The sequence below is a fragment of the Echeneis naucrates genome, chromosome 23 (assembly GCF_900963305.1).
Source record: "Echeneis naucrates chromosome 23, fEcheNa1.1, whole genome shotgun sequence".
NCBI lineage: Eukaryota > Metazoa > Chordata > Actinopteri > Carangiformes > Echeneidae > Echeneis > Echeneis naucrates.
This window is the reverse complement of record NC_042533.1, coordinates 8,212,332-8,232,612: the sequence shown is the minus strand read 5'-3', so window position 1 is coordinate 8,232,612 and position 20,281 is coordinate 8,212,332. Positions and strand designations below refer to the sequence as shown.

The window sequence follows — 20,281 nt, the reverse complement described above, 5'->3', positions numbered from 1 at the left end:
TTTGGATCTTGATTTTACAGTCGCAGAACTTGAGGGGGAAATTCAATTTAAAATTACTTTTTAGCTTTCAATAAATATCAATTTATGGGACGGATACGTGTTCTATCAATTTAAAAGAGATGCACAAGAAAAATATTTTATCTTTAAATTATCTGTTACTGAAATGCTTTCTAACTACTTGTTACTGTTCCTCATTGAATGGAGCTTTATAATTTCAGACGACAGGAAACTAGAAGAACAACAAAGGAAGAAAGAAATGAAAGCAAAAAGTGACCTCTTATCTCAAAGTTTTATTCATGGGACAAAACAATAATACTGTTTACATGCTTTTACACTAAGCTATGTTCACATTTAGCAATGGCCCCTTTTCATCATAATGTTGATCAACTGCATATGATGCTTTTTCTGAATGTAATCTACAACCGCAGCCTCTGTTACATATTTCAACAAGAACCTAAAAAGCGCTACTGAAAACTACTGTATCACAATCACTGTAGCATCAATGATGTTAAAAAAAGTGGCGGGTTAAAAAAGCTGACTCTTTTACACACATGTATACACAAATACAAATGAAACAACGGCCCTTGAGTTCTACGGGTCACACTTCATGATCTCTCTGAGGCAAATGGTAGCATAGCAGGAAGAATCCAAGTCGAAGTTTAAGGTCAGAGTGAGTGAGTCCTGATTCCTTTCGCCTGTCCCCTCTCCACCTGCTTCCCTGCAGGCTGCTCTCTGAAGCTGGTAGCTGAGGTTGCGTGGCAGGGCCAGCAGGGGGCGGTAGCAGCCAGGCAGGTTCAGTTTGAGGCTGCTGACTCTGAAACGAGAGTCCTCCAGTCCATCTCTTGCCAGTCTCTCCTGATACCAGGTTCCCATGGCATTTTCTGGATACTTCACTGTGTTCCCTGGCATCGGCAGTAGCACCTGACCGCATAACAACAGTTGTAATAAAAGTCGAAACAGTTGGCAGCATATAAAACAGATATATCTCCCGGAAATACGTACTTGTCCTAACGTGTAGACTCCCCTTTGCTCCTCTTGTTCTGTCACCACATGTATCTAGAAAAGCAAACAAGGAAAGGTCAGCAGCATACTACAAGTAATATTCATAGTGGCCTATAATAGGTGATCATTCACTCTATAATACGTGAAATTAGGTTTCCTTCAGTGTAAAATAGAAGCTAACTTAAACTAACATTTCATCACAAATGTCATAGTAACAAACACACAGAAGCAAGATTCAACCACTTCAGCTTCTTTGTCATTCCCTGTGTTCTTGTGGCCTAGAGTGAAATCCTCTGCTCTGATATTTTATGGACTATCTTAAAAACAAGTCATTCAGTCGTCATATTTATTGTAAATGTACAATTCTATGTAATTCTTCCGTACCTGAGCAGAGCTGGTTTCTCCTTTGTCCTCTGATTTGTTATGCCCTTCCTGCATCCAAACAAGGTCTCCTTGCCTGGCCCTGTGACCCAGAGTGGTCAACCTGTGAGCCACTGCTTCATTCCAAACTCTGAAAGTTACAAACAATTATTATCAATTAATTTAATCTCAGTGTTGAAGACGCAATGGGAGCTGACTTTAATTTCCTGAATTGATTCAAACTAACACAAAATGTTAGTTTGTTAGCCCTGAAAAGTAGGTGCTCTATCAAGGTGTGAAATGTAAAAAAAAAAAAAAAAAACAACTTAAAAATATCTGTCAAAGTGCAAATGGGCATTTCCCACCAACTGCAGTGGAACAGCTCAATACCCAACAGTAGGCAGTTTGTGAATCAATCAAATGGGATGTAGATTTCCATAAAGAAGTGTTTGTGGATATTTTTCTTGCAGCTGACCTGCTGCAGTAGGCGTGTGGGTAGAAGACTCTTATGCTGTGGGGCAGGCTGAGCCAGGCCTGGGCACAGCCATCTGCCCCAGTGCCGTATCGGTTCAGGGCTCGCAGCATCAGTCGCTCCCTGGCCTTCGACAACGGCATCAAAGCCAGAGACTCTTTAGCGTTATCTAGTATGGAGAATAAGGAAAAACAGAGGTGAACAAACGGATTTCAAAAGGTCAGATTTGGTTAATGAAACCTGTCAAAAAATTTGCAATCATCTTTTATCATTCCGAGAAAAAAACAATGTTCAGGCCTCTTCAACGTCACCTGTTTGGAGGAAGTGTCTTTTTGCGTGACTCTGAGGATCATCTCCTTCCTCTGGAGTGAAGAAGAGGCGCACAGCACTGACCTGGCACACAAGAACATAACGTCTATCAGGACATTTAGTTTGCTGTGAGGACACTGCTCCTAAAGTCATTGCAGTCTTCAGGTGGTCTGAGATCAACTGGCCACTTTGGCCTTCTTTTGATAGCATTAGGGAGAGTGAGGTCAAGCTTACCATGTCTTCTTTGAGTAAAGCCAGTCCTACTCTGTCTGACTGAATGCTTTGTCCGCTCCCAAATCTCTGTGGTCCATAGTAGTTGACAAAACCTCTGGCCTGCAACAACAAGAAAGATGAATGGGACAGTACTTATCTATTTGTTCTCTAGTTAGTTTTAAATTAATGGCAGGAGTTACGCAGAAACAACAGGCATGGCAGTTCAACGTGCCAGTAGGACATTGGATGTAGGATTTTTCTTTGTGACATGATGAGTTATCATGTTGGAATCAGCCATTGGAAGCTGGTCAGTTCTGACCATGCAGTGATGGGCATGGTCAGCAACAAATCTGGAAATGGCTATGCCATTCAAACCACAACTGATTTTACGGGTTTATGGGCACAAGATGTGCCTGTGTACACGGCATCATTGCTGCTCAATGGAAATGTGTCGCTTTTGGCACTATTTTAACACAGCACCTGTCAAAGTCAAAGTCACTATGAGTATGTGAGTAATACCTTGACATTTTCCACTGCTTCCTTTACGAGTGCTACCAGGCGGGTGTGTCTGTCTGCAGAAGAGGAGTGTGTGTCGCCATCCCTGTGTGGTCTGAGGTCGCGGACCACCAGGTCAAAGTGGTTCCCCTGCAGGCATCCAAGCCTGAGAGGCTCGCTGACAGAGTGGATCTGGGACAAACGCATCCCTCTCTTCTCAAACTCTGACATCTTTTCTTTCAACCTAATGATACATAACATAAAAATAAGAAAATTCTGTTTCTTTTGGCAACAATTATGAGGCCTCAAGTTAAAAACAACCTTCACACCTTAGGATTGTCAGGTCGAACCAACCAATCCACAAGAGAAATGCAGCATTACCTTTGAGGTAAGACTTTCTTGACCACCATGGACTGGTAGGTGATGGCTCTCTTATCCTTGATGCCAGCATAGGTAAAATCTGATGGAAGAACCCCAAGAGCTGCTGCCATATAGCTGATGGCCTCCAGGGTCTCCAAGTTCTCCTTACACAGAGTAAATGCTGAAACAGGAGACACACACAGGATAGAACAAAGAAGTTTTCTTAGAAATATTTAAGATCAAGTGGTGCCCAACTCTGTTGATGTACGCTAAATAACAGAAAATGTGTCATTTATCATACTAAAAAAAAAGGTCAGATGATATCACTGCATATGAAATTTTATTTATAAGAGGAGTGTTGTTTTACAACAAGAATATCAAGGTTTTTGTACTTCTTCTTTCTTAAATGCTGGTTTTCAAAATACCATATGATGATAATGATATGGAAATCTATAAATGAATATATTTGAAGGCATCAAATATTGGTCTCCTTTCTGACACTTTATGTATCCACTGAGTGTAATTAATACTGAAAAGTTTGCCATCTTACACCTCACCAGTGTAAATTTCTTCTTCCTTGCGCTCATCTGCACTCCTCTTTTTCGGCCTCCCTCTCTCTCTCAGCCTCACAGAGATGGCCGTGCTCCCTTGATCACTGAAGCTTTTTGTCTCCACCAGTTTCCCAAACTTGCGACTCAGGAAGTGGTGGACTGCCGTCCTGTGCTCCTTATTGTTGTCAGGTCCAAATGTATAGGATGACCCCCGCACTTTGGCGTCTATGAACCTGAAGAAGTCCTCTGCTTCATCCTCGGTGACCAGCTGGGAGAGCTCTCTGTAGTCTGGGTCTTCCCTCACCCTGATCTCGGGCTGGATGGTGATGGTCATGAGGAAGGGGAAGCGGTGTCTGACGGCCCGGTGGACGTTAGCTCGGTGGTGTTTGTCAGTGAAGGATCCAAGTGATAACTCCTGCTGGGTTGGCTTTTCATCTTTGAGCGTCAGCACAAATTGCTCAAGCTCATCACTGACTGACTGCCCCAAAATCACACCTAAATCAAAGCTCCCTGGGCTGGGTGGGGCAAAATCTATCTCACAATCCACTGGGCCATCTGTATCATAAGAGGCAGAGGACTGATCATTCCTCTTAGACCTCAGAGGGTTCTGATTGTTTTTATACGAGGAGCCACTGCTTTGGGTCTGTGTTGCTGCTGCTTTATTAACCTGTTGTCCAGCAATATCTATCTCAGTCACCACAAAGTCTCTGATAAAGTTTTTGATGCTCCCGAAAAAGCCTTCATGACTTGATATGAAGCATGCAGGGACGTTCACAGCATCACTGTCCTGCTTCATGGCCGCTTCATCAGGTCTCACACTTCAAGCAGACAGAAATGAGAAATGTTGGGAAGCCAAAATAAAAACTAAATCTATATATACGTCACCCAGTCCATACACCTGTAAACACACGTACAAAATATGAGACAATCGCGGAGAGAATAAATAAAAGGCGTCAAATTTAACGGCTGCAGAGAATAATTGGATTTGAAACGTGCCTTTAAATGCAATCGGATTTGGAACAGCGCTTTAAAAGTAATGTCGGTAATCTTAGAAAAATGTTATCAGCCTTATTTCTGCATGCATCTGATGCCTGAGAAATAGTCCGTCTATTCGCCGTAAAATCGCTCTCCTGCACATCATCCCAACGTCGTCTTTAGAGACAGAGCTGTCCCTCCTTCCACAGAGGGAGTAAAGACCATTTCTGTCTTTAAATGGGACTATAAGTGTATTATTAACAAATAATAGCTGTTTGTTTACTCAACGAACCTGTATGTGGCACGTAAACCAGCGTATTTTCATGTAAACACAACCACGCCGACTCAAATCAATCTTTTTCCGCGTCACGTGGCCGTCATGTGACTTTTCTTAAAGGGACCGACACGCAGGAAACGATAATATTTCCTTTGTTCAGCTCTTAAAGATCTGCAAAAACACTCCCCACACTAGGCTTGTGTTGGGTATTACCACTAATATTCCTTATTTGAAAAGCAATCAAACAGCTAGAATACGTTTTTAACTGGTCACAAAAGAAGAAACAGCTACAAAACTAACATAAAAGCAGGTGGAATAAATGAAAACAGCAGCAGACAAGACACAGAGCTGTCAACTCTCACGCTTCCACCGCGTGACACACGATTTTGACTGTTTTCACACGCACTCACGCCACACATCCAATTTATCACGCAAAGATCTGATCTTGGGCCGCCGGTAGGTGGCGCTGAGGAGCGCCGCTGCTGCATAGACATCCTGTTTACCACAGACAGCGCCAGAAGAAGAAATACAACGCCAACCATCATCACTGAGCAGACACTTATGATGTTACAATGAATGACATCTCGTTCAGTTAAGTACACGCTCTCTTAAACTTTAAATCTCGAAAGAAAGAATTCGTTTGTGTTTGTGCACGTGAACCTGATTTGCTGTGGTGAATGTAAACTCTGTCATAACAAGCAGCAAGTGAGACCCTTGTTAACCTCGTGGTATGCTGAAATATAAGGCGGCATTGAAGGGCTCAACTACAAACCTGCAAAATGAGTGCTTGAACATGGTGAAAGGAGGGAACCTACACAGTCACAGGGAGAGTATGCTCCTTACACCTCATACTAAGGCAACGCCACCTCATCAGCTTGTCAGCAACATAAGCAGCCAAGCTGTGACAAACCTCCTGTATCTTTTTTTTTTCTTACCACTGTTCTCTGCCCTCAGGTGGAGCTACATGGTGAACAACAAGCTTGTACAAATGAATCTTTCTCAATAGATTAAAAAAAAAAAAAGAATACTAGATCTCAGATTTGTATGTTCACTCAAGTACAATATGACTGGTTACATGGGTGAAATGGATCCTCAACATCATGCCTTAAGCTGTGTCATTGGTCTCTACTATTCATTTATCTGTTTTCTACTAAAAACCACTCACACAGTATCAAAACCCAAGAATTCGTGAGATGGCTTTGAAAACAAGTCAGATCCATGAAGGCTCCACTCCATAATTTAGAATTGTGAAAAGATGAGCTGCTACCAAGGGACGCTTTCAGAGATCTACTGGATCTACTGCAATTGCTGATCCTCATTCCCAGAAGTGAATCACATGATTAAGATTAAGACGTCATGACATTCTAAATAAATACAATTAGGATGACTAATTATTAATTCGGTCTGCCTAGGATAGTCAGGATAGTCTTCAATCTGGTCAAGTACTTCTTCAATTATGCAAAGCAAAATTCCCCTTTTTTAATTATTCAGGGTTTCACTTCTCAGCTCGTAAACAGGCTGCTAGATCTTACTGGCGAAGCAACAGACACTACTCAGGGCAAAATTATTTATTGGCTGCTTTCTTTTTCAGCTAATATTTATATTTAGACTAACTGTCTCCTAAAGAAAAACATGACTGTACTGTAAACACCCAAATATAGCATTAACTAATATACAGTACAAAAAGAAAGTAAAATCAGTTTTCTAACCATCATTTTTCTTTAATCAGAAAATAATGACAAAGTATGAAGCAGTAGACAGATACAAACATAAAACATCTTGCTGACAAAGTAACAAAAGAATCAAGGAGGCTCTTGCTACAGTAAAGTAACATTACGACTTCACAGAATTCAGTGTCACTTTTTGTCACTTTTTGTTTTCATTTTCTACCAGTTCTTTGTAAAATTTCAACACCAAAACATGAGTTCTGTTTCACTCTCTTTTAGGTTTTACCTTTTGTGATGAGTATTTTCATCTTGTGTCAGCTGAACCGGAAGGAAGACACCCCTTCATGCGGCAAACCGTGAAGGAGAAAGGAGGCAGTTGGTCTCTTTGAATTTGGAACCCTTCATTTGTTTTTGTCAGTTCTTAAGCTGTGAGTTCTTTGCATTTCATTTGCAAATAGCATGTTATGAAATCTCTTTTTTTCTGATAAGCATGAAAGATGAAACTTATAGCCACACAAATTTAAGTCACGCGTGAAATATGAGTCCAATTACCAAATGACCAAATGACCAAAATAAAATGCAAGAATAAAACGCAAAGAGTTATAAAATTAAGCTTTTTAATTATATTTTCATTGTAGATTGGTGCACTGATAATGTCAACTAAATCCAAGCAGTCAGTCCAGCAAACATACAACAAAGTTAGATGTTTTCTGTTTGATGAAAATAGTCTAAAACATGGGAGATTTTTCGTAACAGTGTGTGTATCAGACAGAAGCACTGATTAACATGTGGCTGAAAAAGGCTATGTATATATTTTATTTTATTTTTTTTCTCCATACATTCATATATAGGTTCATAACTTGCCCTGTATGAAATTGTACCAATATTACATTTGTTGCTTTTTAAAATGTTCTGTTTGGCCAAACTTTTTTTTTAATAAAGCAGGTGGACGGCTTCTGAGAGACTGTTACTGCACATATCACATCATATTTGTTACCTTAATTAAGTTAAGAAGTCGTGTAAATTTTGAGAAAACGAATGCATCATTAATATTGTTATTAACCGGAACTTGGGTGTGTAATGTAATGTTATGTGAAGTAATGTCTCACTGTGATATAGAAAATCCATGTCACAAAGAAATTAAAATAGTAACCGTGAAAGCTAGGGGTTTAAATAGCAAGAAACAATGTTTTTACACAATAAAGGAGCCGTAACATGGAAAACTGAGGAAAAGTTTAGAAAATACGCGGACGCAAATGGCCTGTGAACGACCAGGAAGTGTTGAACTACATCACCCAGCATCCTCCTCTTCTGCGCAGACGGAGTGCGCAGCAGCGTCAAGATGGCGACCAGTGTGGTTTTTAAAAACACATCTGTAATGCAGCTGTGTGAACCAGTCAAAATTACAAACATGTTTCATAGAAAAATAAAAGGTGCAGTGATCTGCCTCTTTCAGCCGGGCCATCCTTACCTGTTTGCAGGACAAATGCTTCATCCATCTTTGACCTCTGAAACCTCATAAGACTTTAATAGCAGGAACTTTTGATGATTAAAGTCAAAACTTAATAATCAGTGATCAACGTTTAAGTGACCATTACTTAAACTATATGACACCTATTGTCATTTATTTATTTAATGGTTTATTACATTCATTGTTGCCCCAAAGAAGTTCACCCAGGAGCTGCTTTCTCACTCCATCGGATAGTCCTTTTCTGCCTCCCTCAGTCTCTGTCTGAAATCAAAACACTGCTTGGGCATGGGATTAAAGCCCAAGAGATGAGCTGGAAGTCAAGACACATCTGTCTCTGTCTTTTAGGTTTTAGGTCGAGTATTTTCATCCTGTCTGAGCTGAATCCCCTGCAGTGCTCTACAGTACTGAGACAAAGCCCTCTTGCAGAGTTCATTTGACTTGATTTTCTTTTTGTCTCTTTGTATCTCTGAATTTCACCATGTCAGCATGTTAAAGAATGTAAGATACGTTTTTTTATGCCTGGTTCAGGCCTCGACAAACTGAATAACTGCAGTGAAGAAACACATAACTCGCGTTAATGAATGCACTACTTAAGAAGAGGATTGATAAAGCAAAATGTATTTGTTTTTTTTGAAAATGTTAAACATAATGTTAAACCTCAAAACTGTATCAATTACAGTACTTGATTGTGTATAAGTTTTTAAGCTGACTTCGAAATAAAGATATCAAAGGAAGAAGAAACACATTGTTTATTCCTGCTATTTACAAAATATTACATAACTTCATTCCATAAAACGAAAAAAGTGTATGATAGAAAAAAAAAAACAAAAAAACATACTTTACAGAACTTAGGGTACGTATATATTAGGCATTAATGGTTAAAGTGCACAGGTAGACATTGGATTTGCTGTTGTGGATGAAATTCATTTGACAATACATAAGTTTTGGACACATTTCAACTGCGGGTAGCTCATGCAGCAAGTCATATTCGGAGTGATGTGGCATAAAGGCGTCGTCGGTGAGAGTGGCATCAATTGGGAAAGTACAAGAATGTTGATGACATATTTTTCTACAAAAACTCTCACAGCCACGCTGCAGTGGCCTTGCCAGAATTCTTCCAAACCTTGAAATAAATTTTACTGGCATGTCTGCCGAATGCGCAATGAAACAGAATCCTCCTGAAGTACACAATTGTTTGAACTAAACTAGACATCAGCTTTGAGAAAAACTAGATGAAACTGAATGAGGTGATCAAGTTTCAAATATACCATGTGCATAACAAGGCATCAAGACATTCTTGTATCCTAATGAAAGCTTTGACTCATTCCTTTGTCTAACCTGATTATTCAAATCATTGCTCAGTAATAAATAAATAGCTATATTTCAATCAAAGCACTTTGTAAACATTGTTTAAGAAAGATGCTACATAAGGGTTATTAATATTATTTATTCAAAGATTATTGGTTATTCTAGTGCTGAAAATTTAATGTGTGCTTTAGACAAGTACAAATATATGCATGTTTTAAAGACGTTGGTCCAGTTGACAACCAGAAATGTGTTTTGTGCATGTGTTTGAGATAGTTAGGTACCGCAGAGGTGAATGCATTGTAATCTGACTTTACAAATTCACTGATGTGTGCAGGTGTGACGGCAACGAAGACAAATTATGTCAGAATATTATCTAGGTAAGATGATATTTAGCATAAATATCGAAATGCCAGTAAAACAGATAGCTGGTCAAAGCTCGATGAGGTATTCAGAATATAAGGGACAGGCCAAAAGGAAAGTGAAAATGTGATGATTAAAGATTAATTAATTTCATTAAACTGCATTTTTTTTACAGCAGAATGGGGAAAAAAAGTCATTTGAAATTTCTATGCATGTAGATTACTTTCAATATCAGGTACATGCATTAACACTTCAAATAATATACAATAATAATAATAATAATTTAACATATGTCACTACATCACAAATTAGCCAGGTTATGTCATACAGCCTATTGTGTTTACATGTGCAAATTCAAACAAGGTACGCTTGATAATAATTTATGCATGTAATAAATGTACTTAGTTTTTAGAAGGCACCAGGAACATATCTGTTTGATTGTAGAATGGCCATTAATTCTTCTTTTCTTCTTATCTGGCCCATCAGCTTGATGCTCATTACCAGTAAAACCATCTGGTAATAGAAGCACAGGTTGGATTAACATACCGACTGCCATTGCAAAACATTGTACACGTAAACAAAAATGCGACAACAATGTGTTAGTCCAAAGACAAATAATAATGAAATGCCACATACCCAAAACACTCCACTTCCAAATTGTATTGCCATCGCCAAGGAGAATGCAAGCTTTAGCTCAGAAACATAAATCGGTAGGCAAGGCTGCGGGGGGGAGAAGGGCAGGTTTGTTTTTAAGGCGGGGGGACAAAAGTAGTCCAAGTGTGGATAAAATCTTTGAGAAGTTAAGACTTCGCTGGACCATCTAGATATTATTTTTCAAAAAAATGTCAAGATTTTTTTTTACCTCTTGATAAACATACTGGTTCTTTGGCGCCCCAAGTGTGGCACTGCCGCGTAGTCGAATCTATTAAGGAGAAAATCCATCGCATAATAAGACGACTTCATTCAATATATAAATAATAATAATTGATCAACATATTTTAAAAAGTGTTTCTCTGACATCCTGGGCCCTCGTCTCCAGTTCAGCCAATAAGACATTGCAGTTCTTATGTGTGACAATGTGTGACGACAGAAGCAGAAATGCTGATGAGTCATCTCTGCTGCTTATTTTGTGTTTCCCTGAGGGAGATGCTTACACATTTTCCTGGATAGTGACAGTTACAGGAGGCAGGGATGAAGGAGCCCCAGTCTTTGTAGCCTTCAATAAGACCACAGCACTCAAACTGGAGGTGACGAGCATACACAAACACACAGACAAAGTGAAAAGTAAGTCCACATAAACAAGTCTGCACTCATGAAGGATGCATCCTTTCTCCTACAGATGGGCGATACGTCTTTAAGATGAAACACACCTGCTTGTTTGGACACACCCACAAGACTACATATACTGCAGGTGTGTGGTCGTTCAGGTTTGATTGCCACCTGTGTGTTGAGTGTGATGTGTGTCTGTACTGGGGGATTTCAGCTCCTAGTAAAATCCAACAAGTGTGTGTGTAAGAGTTTTGTGGCCCACTCCTCTTCTCTTCAAGCTGCTCTTTCCCAGATTTCTTTTCCTACTAAGTCCTCTGTTTTCCATCTTACAGCAGGTGTGAGAGTTAGCGTCACTCTGTCTCAGGCCAAGAAAAACCCCAAAAGCCCTGAGCTAAGGGAGGGACGTGAAGACAAGGCGCCTTTTACTGTGAGTCATGACTCAGCCAAAGTTCATATCTCAGTCACGTATTTTTAGATTCAGTGCGACCTCCATTTTCTGGGCATTCCACTATCGCTTCAAATTTCCATTAAATATTCATAAAGCAGAGAAGAAACTTGCAACTCTCACCTGAGAATCATGTTTTTCAGTTTGCTACACAAATGGCAACTAAACAAGTGTATGCCTTTATGCATTGAACAAAGCATTGGGAATGGGTATTGTAGTAAAAAGGGAAGAAGAAAACTTGGCATGCAACCAAAAAGAAGTCAGAACAGGAATGAGGGGTTCACATGGACATTGTCTTGTCGAATTACCTTGTTCATAGCATGTGGTAAACTGTCTCTACACACAGAGGGCTTATTTTAACAACCAGTTGTTCATGGTGTTGGAATCAGGGCTGAAATGACAAATTTTTCCAAAGACCAAGTATCAAGAGATAACTTTCCCCAGGACCAGCCAGGGTAAAGCTCACTAATAATTTCCTATATCAGGCACACCATTTGAATTTGCAATCAATCTCTAGTGCAATTTTGAGGGAAACTTTACATATTCTTTTTACTGTATATAATAAAACCAAAGCAAATGAAGACCAGGGTGGGGGAAAAAAGTAGTGGCTCCTTACTTCTTCTTGAATACTGTACAGCAGGGTCCTGTTGGCTTTGCTCGTTCCACTAAGAGGCATCATGGACAGCAACTTTGCCTCCTCACGGACGACACGTTTCTGAAATCACAACGAATGCTGCTTTTTCCTCATATATTTCAAGACGTATTTTAGTTTAATCTGCTTTTTAAATTTCTGCATTTAAAAGTAACACATTCAAATACTCTACCTCATAAACTTCTTGGTAACTCAGTGCCGTTCTAACAATTATTGTTTGACTGGCCGCCGCCATCCCAGTTGCATACTGCACATATACCAGCAATAGTGAAAGAGGAGCATCATGAGCAGAAGCTACTTTTGAACACGCAGGTACAAATCATAGTTATAAAAATTGTACATTTTGCACACACAAAACTAATGACACAACAGAGTCCCAGTTTTTACCAGAATCAAACACCATCTCTTTCCTTTACAGGCTCCAAATATACCGAGCACTGAGAGCAGCAGGCAGCCGAGCTCTATGATGTACATCAACACTACAGAAACACTGGACACCAGCTGTGGAGAGAAGAAAACATCAGCATTAAGGGGAGGAGTTGTGTTTCTTGGGACAGCAAAGGAGTCCGAAATGGAAAGAGGCAAGAGCTTCTCTGAGGCATTCACTTACACTTAAAAACATAATTTTGCTGTCACAGATGTCGTGCTAGGGTAGCAAGGCTACAAAGGAGGTCAAAAGTCAGGGTCAGCTACAGAACGGTACACTTAGCGCATGAAGATAATTCACTGTCTGGCCCAAGGACGCCTCAGCAGGCACATGCTTGTTGACATGAGGGCTTGAAGTCAGCTGTTCCCGAGAAAAGACAATTTAAAGGGGGGGGGGACAAAAAGCTGATGCTGGAAAGTGTTTAGATGATATTGAAGGAATCCAAAGCAGGCCCATGCATTAATAATTCCACAGCGCTTGCACCTTTTAGTCTGACAAGACTATTTCTGGCTGCAGAAAATATCATCTGTTTTTGGGGAAATAATTTCCATTGAGTCAGAACACCATTAGAAATCAGTCTTACCTTGCCAGTTTGTATGAGGTCTCGGTGCCAAGTTATTGTCATTGTCAGCATGAAGAAGCACAGTGCCTGTTTGAGAAAAAGAAGTTCAGACAGGAAAGTGTTTCATACCACGCTGACGGTGGTGGAAAATAACTATCATCATCACAAAAAGGTTTTTTTTTTGTTTTGTTTTGTTTTTTTTTTTTCTTTAGGCGGGCCCCTGGAAAGGAATCACTTCTTATGTTTTCAGATGTGCTGCTTTTCAGTGAACTCATGGGTGTCACCTCTGAGGAGCAGGACTTCATGTTAGTGCAGCCATTCAGAACAAAACAAGGCCTGCACAGCACATAAAGCTGATCATGATCATTACATCTGGGTCGCTGTCAGGGTGGGAGGAGAATAAGAGATGGTGACTGTTTATATTCCACTAAGACACCAGTGGTTGTTCTTTCTCATCACTTTCTGTGTACACAATTACAATATGCTGCAGGGATTTGCAACGTTCAAGGCTCCATACATTTCATGTTGGTGGTGGTGGGGGTTTCGCTGCAGCATCTCACAGACTGACTGTAGAGACCGAATCTGGTTTAGGTTTATTGCGGACTGGTTAAGGATAAATGTGTACATGCAGTGAGAAATCCAAGACACACAAACAGATCCAACGGGCCTCTTTAAGCTGCATTCGAGGGCAGTGATATTTATCCTACCATATGCACAGCATTGGTGAAGATGAACGGCCTCTTCAGGGTCGTTTTCTCGGCCACCACCACCACTGCGCTCCGCTGCATGCTGCTGCGTCTCTCCGGGGCGCAAAAACAACCTTTCATAAAGCAAATATTCCGGTGATCACAGATCTCTGATGGAAAAGAAAGGCCACCTATGAATCCGCACCGGACGTCACTGTGATGTGCAGGATGAGGGGTCCGTGCCGCCTTCACTTGCAGTCGGAAATAGAGCAATCCAGAGGATTAGCGTAGAAAACGTCATAATTAAAGGAGCACGTCCTGGAGAGATGGTTTCCAATATAATGGCCCCTTACGTCTTGTCTAGAAGCCTGTATTGTTTTTATTTCCTTATTTTTTTGTTAAATTCTATTTCTTAGTTACCAGCTGACTGAAAGGAAGAAACACACTCGGAAAGACTGAGGTCGAAATATTGTTTCCCCTTCAAGCAGAAGTAAAAAAAATGCATTTGTAACAAAAACAAAACTAACAAACAGCTATTATTTCAAGCTCAAAGGTGATATGTAACTAAATGAATTTAGAAGTGGCTATATTTTATTTGATATTGCACAATAAGCTTTATTTTCCACTGTTTCAAAAGCTTATGATTTTTTTTTTTGACAGCTTTTCTTATTAGTAACTTTGGAATATGATGTGTTATAACTACCTAACAAATAGTATGTAAAATTATCCCCACCTTTAACATTCATGTAATGTTTTTAGATAAATGCTGGTTTTAAATTCTTGTTGGCTTTGCAAAACTTCAAAAGATCTTAAATGTATGTGTGAGGCTGATGCATGAACACCTTATCTGTAATGGTGCAGCTTCAAAAGTTAGTGGATGAGCCACATGAAGAGCAGCTACTTAAATAGAGCATTCTGCTGAGATGACATCCTCAACCAATGACATAAAATCTGTCAATAATAGGAGCAGATTTCAGTTTCATTCAGTCAAAAAACTGTCCACAAACATCTTTTGACAATTGACTCTATAAACAAGTTGCTCTAGGTCTGAAAAGACAAACCTGCTGATGAGAAATGACATTTGACAGAGAAGCTCATTAACTTGATAGATAAATCAGTTTGTTAATGAATTTAAAAGAAATGAATGCAAAAAGTTTACTGAAAACAGGTATAAGATGTCAACATACTTAATAATTCAGCCTGACAAATTTTGGGCCAACATACTTCAAATAAAGCTTGAATTATCAAAACAACTGCATTTCCCAAGATCCACCTGTGGAAAAGGGGCTGGGCTGTTCTCCTATGACAGGTAGGGCGGGTTTCTATTGTTACTACAGGTGTTGTGAGGCTGTAAAAACAGAACAAACTGATGAGACAACACAAAGAGACAGAGGACACCAGTGGAGTATAAAAATAAAATAGCACATGGGAAAGAGACAGGTGGAGTGGACAGTAAACGTGTTTTAGCAAAGGAAGTTTCTTTTTCTTTTTTGACACACAACTAACTGGAACTTGTGGAAGAGGACAAAATGCAGTGGGATGTGTAATCACACTTCCTTTTGCTGTATGCCATAAACAGGGTGAACACCTGAGGAGCAGCAGAACTGAAACAGTCAACTCTACTGGCTGGAAACACGGGACAGACGGGATGAGTTAAGAAAAAAATTTCTGTAACTAAAACAGGGGCACTCTTCAAATTTTAGATCTTTATACAATATCGGAGAGGTGGATGTTTTCTAACCTGACAAATGTTTCCTGCACATGTGGACTGAAGCCACTAAACTGATCCTGCCGCTGGAAATAAAACCTGGTGATTGACTACAGCTTTCACTGGAGGAACTGGCATGAATATATATATATTTTTTTTTTTTTCCTATGACCCAGTATTTTAAATTCTAATTCAAGCATAAAGATAACCCTGATTCACACATTTGGATAGACGCATCTCTCAACTACAACCTCACCATGCAGACCCCAGGACCTGAGCATGATGACACTTTCGATTTCCTCTTTAAGATCATCCTAATTGGAGACTCTAATGTGGGGAAGACCTGTGTGGTTCAGAATTTCAAGTCAAGGACGTTTACAGAGAGGCAGCAGAATACTATTGGGGTGGACTTCACAGTGCGAACCCTGGACATCGAAGGGAAGAAAGTAAAGGTTGGTGTGTCTGTGTGTGTGTTTGTATAGAGGATTTAAAACACAGTGTGGGGTCATTTACAGTTGGTCATGTGAGTGCAGATGTGGTCCTTATACATCTTTTTGTACAAATGACCATAGTTGGAAATAGTTTCAGGAGTTCACTGTCAAAATACAGAAAAGTTCATCACCAGAACACAGTTTGATCGTGTCAGAGCTCATTTTATTGAAATACAGCAAATGGTATTGAAAAGTGTGACTTATTAAGACAGCCACCTTCATTAAACCATGTTTTTCTATATGGCAAAGCAGTTAGCAAGCTACTGTCTCATAACAGGGTTCAGCAAAGTTTAGCAAAAACTTGATACTTGAGTGAATTCATCATTTTCAATTACTGAATATATCACACATGGAGTGATTTGAATTAATATTTTAATCATCTGGTAAGTATTTAAAATATGACCAGCTATTCTAGGCCTTTATGACAGTGAGAAAGATCATAAAATGTGTTTAATATGGTATTAAATTTTTATTATGGCTATTATACTCCAGTGATGATTATTTACTCGGATCCTTTATTTATTTATTTATTTTTGCCTGTGTAGTCTGCTGGTTCTGACAGCTACAGGTTGTGCAGCAGAGCTGCAGACTTTCTGGTGATTGTTTCCAGTGAAAAGTAGGAGAAATGTACGCTAAAAGGAGAAAATGTGCAGGCTGTGCTACATTAATGACTTTTCTTGAACCAGGAGTCAGTGAGGATACAGTGATGTGTCCTTTGCCAGCAATGTCAGTTACACTCAGCCCAAAACTAGTCAGACCAGTTATTCACACGGACACGTTCCTCCGGTTTCTCTGCTCAACTCTGTACAACACCAAGAAGTGAATCATGTCCCTGCAAGCATAATTAAACTTGAAAGATCAGTACATGGTTTGGGTGAACTGTGATTAGAGGTTTTTGTTATATTATTGTTATATCAGCTAAAGGCAAAGATGCTCAAAAAGTAAACTTGCTTACTGTATCAATACATTAAACTGTTGCTTCTCTTTTTGTCATAGTGACACAAGGAAGATACAATCTGACACACACAAACACACCCACAGCAGCTGTACTGCCCTGTGGACAAGCCAGTTAGATAGCTGTAAGATAAAAATTCATGGCATGCTTTCTGTTAACAAACATACAATCAGCTGATCTTCAATGCAGGAAATATTCAGTTAATCTGCCTCAGAAATCCTGCATCAATTACTCTGAAGTATTGTCAAAGGTTTTTACCTTCTATGGTTGTGCTGATAACAGAAAGCTGAATTTCAGTTTTCAGTGGAAAGGATATCAGCATTTGACAGCCTAAAAGCATTTTATCTTTATCGGTTGTCAAAGTAATGCAGTGGAAGGAATTCAAGGGTGTTGTTCATGAATTATGAACTCCTACTCTTACTTTATTTTGTGTGTTTGATTATTTTGCAGTAATTGTCATGTAAAGGTTGTATTATACAATTTGGTTAGAATTATAGATTTTTATTTTTATGTTTTGAGATTGAACACTGGAAACAGATCGTCGTTGGATGAGTTTGTACTGGTTGCTATGCCAGCTGTTGCCACATCAACATGGCTTGTCAGATGCTCAGGGAGCACAGGAGCAGACTGTGTGTTTATACGCATGTGGGTTTTTTGTGTGTAAGCAACCCGTGTTTTAATTTAATCCATATATCTGGGAGCATGCTGAAAATTTGATTTGTTGCTTTTGTATTTGTGTGTGCGACAGATGCAGGTGTGGGACACGGCAGGTCAGGAGAGGTTTCGCACAATCACCCAGAGCTACTATCGCAGCGCCCACGGTGCCATGATCGCCTATGACATCACACGACGCTCAACCTTTGACTCAGTGACCCACTGGATCAAGGAGGTGGAGCAATTTGGGGCAGCTAATGTGGTGCTGGTCCTTATAGGTCAGTGTGAAGGTGACACGTGGGTGCAGTCAGTGTGTACTTCCCAAACATCATCTTACCAGTAAAATGTCATCTCCTGTGAATAGCATCAGCTGGTATAAGTGCAGTGTGTCAGAGTTTCTGTGAGCCAATCTCTTCCTGGAACACAGAAAGCTCCAAGGAGATTGTTAGAAAGGGGCTCAAGCCAATATGTGACTTAAATGCTTTTTATCAGAATATGACATCCTTAGTCAGCAAAGCCCATTTATTGAACTCGGGCTAGAAATGTGCAGAGCACTGTGTGCAGGATTTCCCCCGTAGAATAATTTAAACACTTTTGCTGACCCTTTTTGTTATAAAACCTGAAGTTGTTTCCTCAATTCTGTCTGTCCAGGTAACAAATGTGACCTGGAGGAGGACCGTCAGGTTCTGTTTGAGGAGGCCTGCATTCAGGCCAAGGATAGAGGTATATTAGCTGCTGTCGAAACATCAGCTAAGGTAATCTGTTTGCTCACGTACATACAACGGAGTGAAGTGTTGAGGTTGGTTAAAATGGATACTTAACTTTCCTCTCCTCCTCTACGTCCAGGAGAGTCAGAATGTAGAAGAAGCCTTCATGATGATGGCCAGAGAGCTGCTGTCTCGTAACGGCCTTAATGTCCAGCAGGGGGACTCTGAGAGCGCGCCTCGAGTCCTCCTCCGGACAAACTCGAGGCCAGTGAACGGCGTTGCAGCTTCCTACACGCCCCCAGAGAAGAAGTCATGCTGCTGATGCAAACAGAACAGGGACAGTGGAAGGTCGATGGAAGCGAAGGACATTTGACTGTGAATGTTGGAGAAGAGGAATGGAAGACGCTCGGATGAGGATTGGTGATTGTCATCAAGGCCTCAACACCCTTGACTGTTTAAATTGAGGAAGTTTAAGCAGCGGTTAGAAAGTATTGAAATATCAATTCAGTGTACCTTTCTCTGTCTTATCTGAGAAGGAGAACAAAGTCAACGCTATGACCACTTATCACTGATGTGGCTCGGACACAGAGACCAGTGATGATCAGGGTCGTGTTAAAATGACAATAACACAATCTCGTTTGTATCAATAATACAAATACTGATACAGTCATGATGTCACATAAGCACAACATATTATTACACAATGACACAAGTGACTGAAATCTGACGAGCTGTGATTCTCTGCTGCTGCAGTCGGGATGAAAATGTCCCAGAAGACACAGCTGCGAATCAGAAGATTGTGAATTCACATTTTGGACAAAACTATAGCAGACTGTGAATGTGTTCTTAGGATTCTTAGATTTCCGATCAGTTCACGTGATGAAGCAGGATGAAACTAAAGGTTTTGTAGAGCTTTCTGTCACGTATAAAAGTGTGACTCACTGCCCTTGTATTGGCCCACCAGGAGCCACCAAAACAACTTTAATGCATCTTTGAAATGTCACATTTCTGTCTGAAAAGTAGCTTCAAAGGGATTTTAAAAAGGCTAACTGAAAACTGGTACATGGTTGAAGTCAATGGTTTGCAACCGGGACTGCCGTAGAGCCACTGGGGTCACAAAACCTGCTTGATTTTAAGGGGTTTCATAATTTTAATGTGTTATGTGACAAAATTTAATGATGATAATCTAAATCCTCCTGAGGATGTTCTCATTGTGAACACGAGAGGGCACTGTGCTATAAAATATAAATTTATGACCCTTGGTTAGATGCTGAGACAATAAAGATCAATTTCAAACATTTGTGACTGCGCTAAGTTAAGCTGTATTGCAGTAAGCAGGAAAAGGTCAAATCAATCCTTAAGTCTCAACTATGCCAAACCAACTTCCTGCAAACAGAACAGCCAAGCTAAAATTACAAAGCTTACAAGGCTCCAAGCCAACATATAAACTTTCCCAACTTCCCCACTGATTTGAGCTGTGTTTTATTCTGGTTTAGCCTCAAGATATCATCAGAGAAAGTTACGATTCCCACCTTCTGCTTCCCAAAAAGTAAAATAAGGTCATCCACGTAACTTCTGGATCTATTTCACCAACATCTGAATGGTAACAGCTGCTGTTACCATTCAGATGTTGGTGAAATTAAAAGGTTTGCCAGCGAAATTTTATAATCATTACTGCTTTTTGAGATTTGTTATAAGATCAGACTTTGATCGATGGCTGGTTGGAACAAGGCAGATTCCAAGGAAAGTATATCGAACATCTATATCCTCATTAACCAGTGAGTCACTGTGAAATCATATATCTGCTTCCCATCAGATGGTGACTAACTCGGTAAACAAGCTCACCAACCTGCAGTCTGGCTTTCATCAGGTTATTGTTTCTATCTTGTAAAAATCACTTTCAGA

At 40.0% G+C, this 20,281-nt stretch overlaps 3 protein-coding genes across 5 annotated transcripts; 1 reads left to right on the top strand and 2 right to left on the bottom strand.

The window, feature by feature from the left end:
- Positions 1-270: 270 nt before the first annotated feature.
- pus7l (pseudouridine synthase 7 like) lies at positions 271-5,111 on the bottom strand. 3 transcript variants are annotated; one of them, XM_029495348.1, is made up of 10 exons: positions 5,030-5,111; positions 3,769-4,660; positions 3,233-3,392; positions 2,876-3,095; positions 2,378-2,476; positions 2,146-2,227; positions 1,838-2,003; positions 1,387-1,513; positions 1,003-1,056; positions 271-921 (listed from the first exon to the last, which is right to left on the bottom strand). In XM_029495348.1, the coding sequence occupies exons 2-10, from the start codon at positions 4,556-4,558 to the stop codon at positions 592-594; spliced, it is 2,028 nt and encodes a 675-aa protein (XP_029351208.1). In that variant the 5' UTR covers positions 4,559-4,660; positions 5,030-5,111; the 3' UTR covers positions 271-591. The 3 variants fall into 3 exon arrangements, with proteins under 3 accessions (XP_029351208.1, XP_029351209.1, XP_029351210.1); XM_029495349.1 differs by having other exon boundaries at positions 3,769-4,580; positions 5,030-5,090; XM_029495350.1 differs by having other exon boundaries at positions 1,003-1,058; positions 1,380-1,513; positions 3,769-5,069.
- A 4,783-nt stretch (positions 5,112-9,894) lies between these two features.
- On the bottom strand, positions 9,895-14,002 carry LOC115037083 (tetraspanin-8-like). Its single transcript, XM_029495558.1, has 9 exons — positions 13,883-14,002; positions 13,197-13,262; positions 12,574-12,687; positions 12,359-12,433; positions 12,151-12,249; positions 10,975-11,061; positions 10,683-10,742; positions 10,457-10,540; positions 9,895-10,333 (listed from the first exon to the last, which is right to left on the bottom strand). The coding sequence occupies exons 1-9, from the start codon at positions 14,000-14,002 to the stop codon at positions 10,229-10,231; spliced, it is 810 nt and encodes a 269-aa protein (XP_029351418.1). The 3' UTR covers positions 9,895-10,228.
- A 1,235-nt stretch (positions 14,003-15,237) lies between these two features.
- On the top strand, positions 15,238-19,708 carry LOC115036800 (ras-related protein Rab-19-like). The gene is made up of 4 exons (XM_029495151.1): positions 15,238-16,021; positions 17,764-17,947; positions 18,321-18,424; positions 18,516-19,708. The coding sequence occupies exons 1-4, from the start codon at positions 15,827-15,829 to the stop codon at positions 18,696-18,698; spliced, it is 666 nt and encodes a 221-aa protein (XP_029351011.1). The 5' UTR covers positions 15,238-15,826; the 3' UTR covers positions 18,699-19,708.
- The last annotated feature ends 573 nt before the right edge of the window (positions 19,709-20,281 follow it).

Excerpts from the sequence above, each read along its gene's own strand:
- LOC115037083 (XM_029495558.1), bottom strand. The coding sequence starts at position 14,002 with ATGAAAGGTTGTTTTTGCGCCCCGGAGAGACGCAGCAGCATGCAGCGG. Across the intron at positions 13,263-13,882 it reads TCACCAATGCTGTGCATATG|GCACTGTGCTTCTTCATGCT; the intron begins GTAGGATAAATA and ends TTTCTCAAACAG. Across the intron at positions 11,062-12,150 it reads TGTACAGTATTCAAGAAGAA|TTTGAGTGCTGTGGTCTTAT; the intron begins GTAAGGAGCCAC and ends CGTCACCTCCAG.
- pus7l (XM_029495350.1), bottom strand. The coding sequence starts at position 4,558 with ATGAAGCAGGACAGTGATGCTGTGAACGTCCCTGCATGCTTCATATCA. Across the intron at positions 3,393-3,768 it reads GGAAGAAGAAATTTACACTG|CATTTACTCTGTGTAAGGAG; the intron begins GTGAGGTGTAAG and ends CTCCTGTTTCAG. Across the intron at positions 922-1,002 it reads GAGTCTACACGTTAGGACAA|GTGCTACTGCCGATGCCAGG; the intron begins GTACGTATTTCC and ends TTATGCGGTCAG.
- LOC115036800 (XM_029495151.1), top strand. The coding sequence starts at position 15,827 with ATGCAGACCCCAGGACCTGAGCATGATGACACTTTCGATTTCCTCTTT. Across the intron at positions 17,948-18,320 it reads TGTGGTGCTGGTCCTTATAG|GTAACAAATGTGACCTGGAG; the intron begins GTCAGTGTGAAG and ends CTGTCTGTCCAG. Across the intron at positions 18,425-18,515 it reads CTGTCGAAACATCAGCTAAG|GAGAGTCAGAATGTAGAAGA; the intron begins GTAATCTGTTTG and ends CTCTACGTCCAG.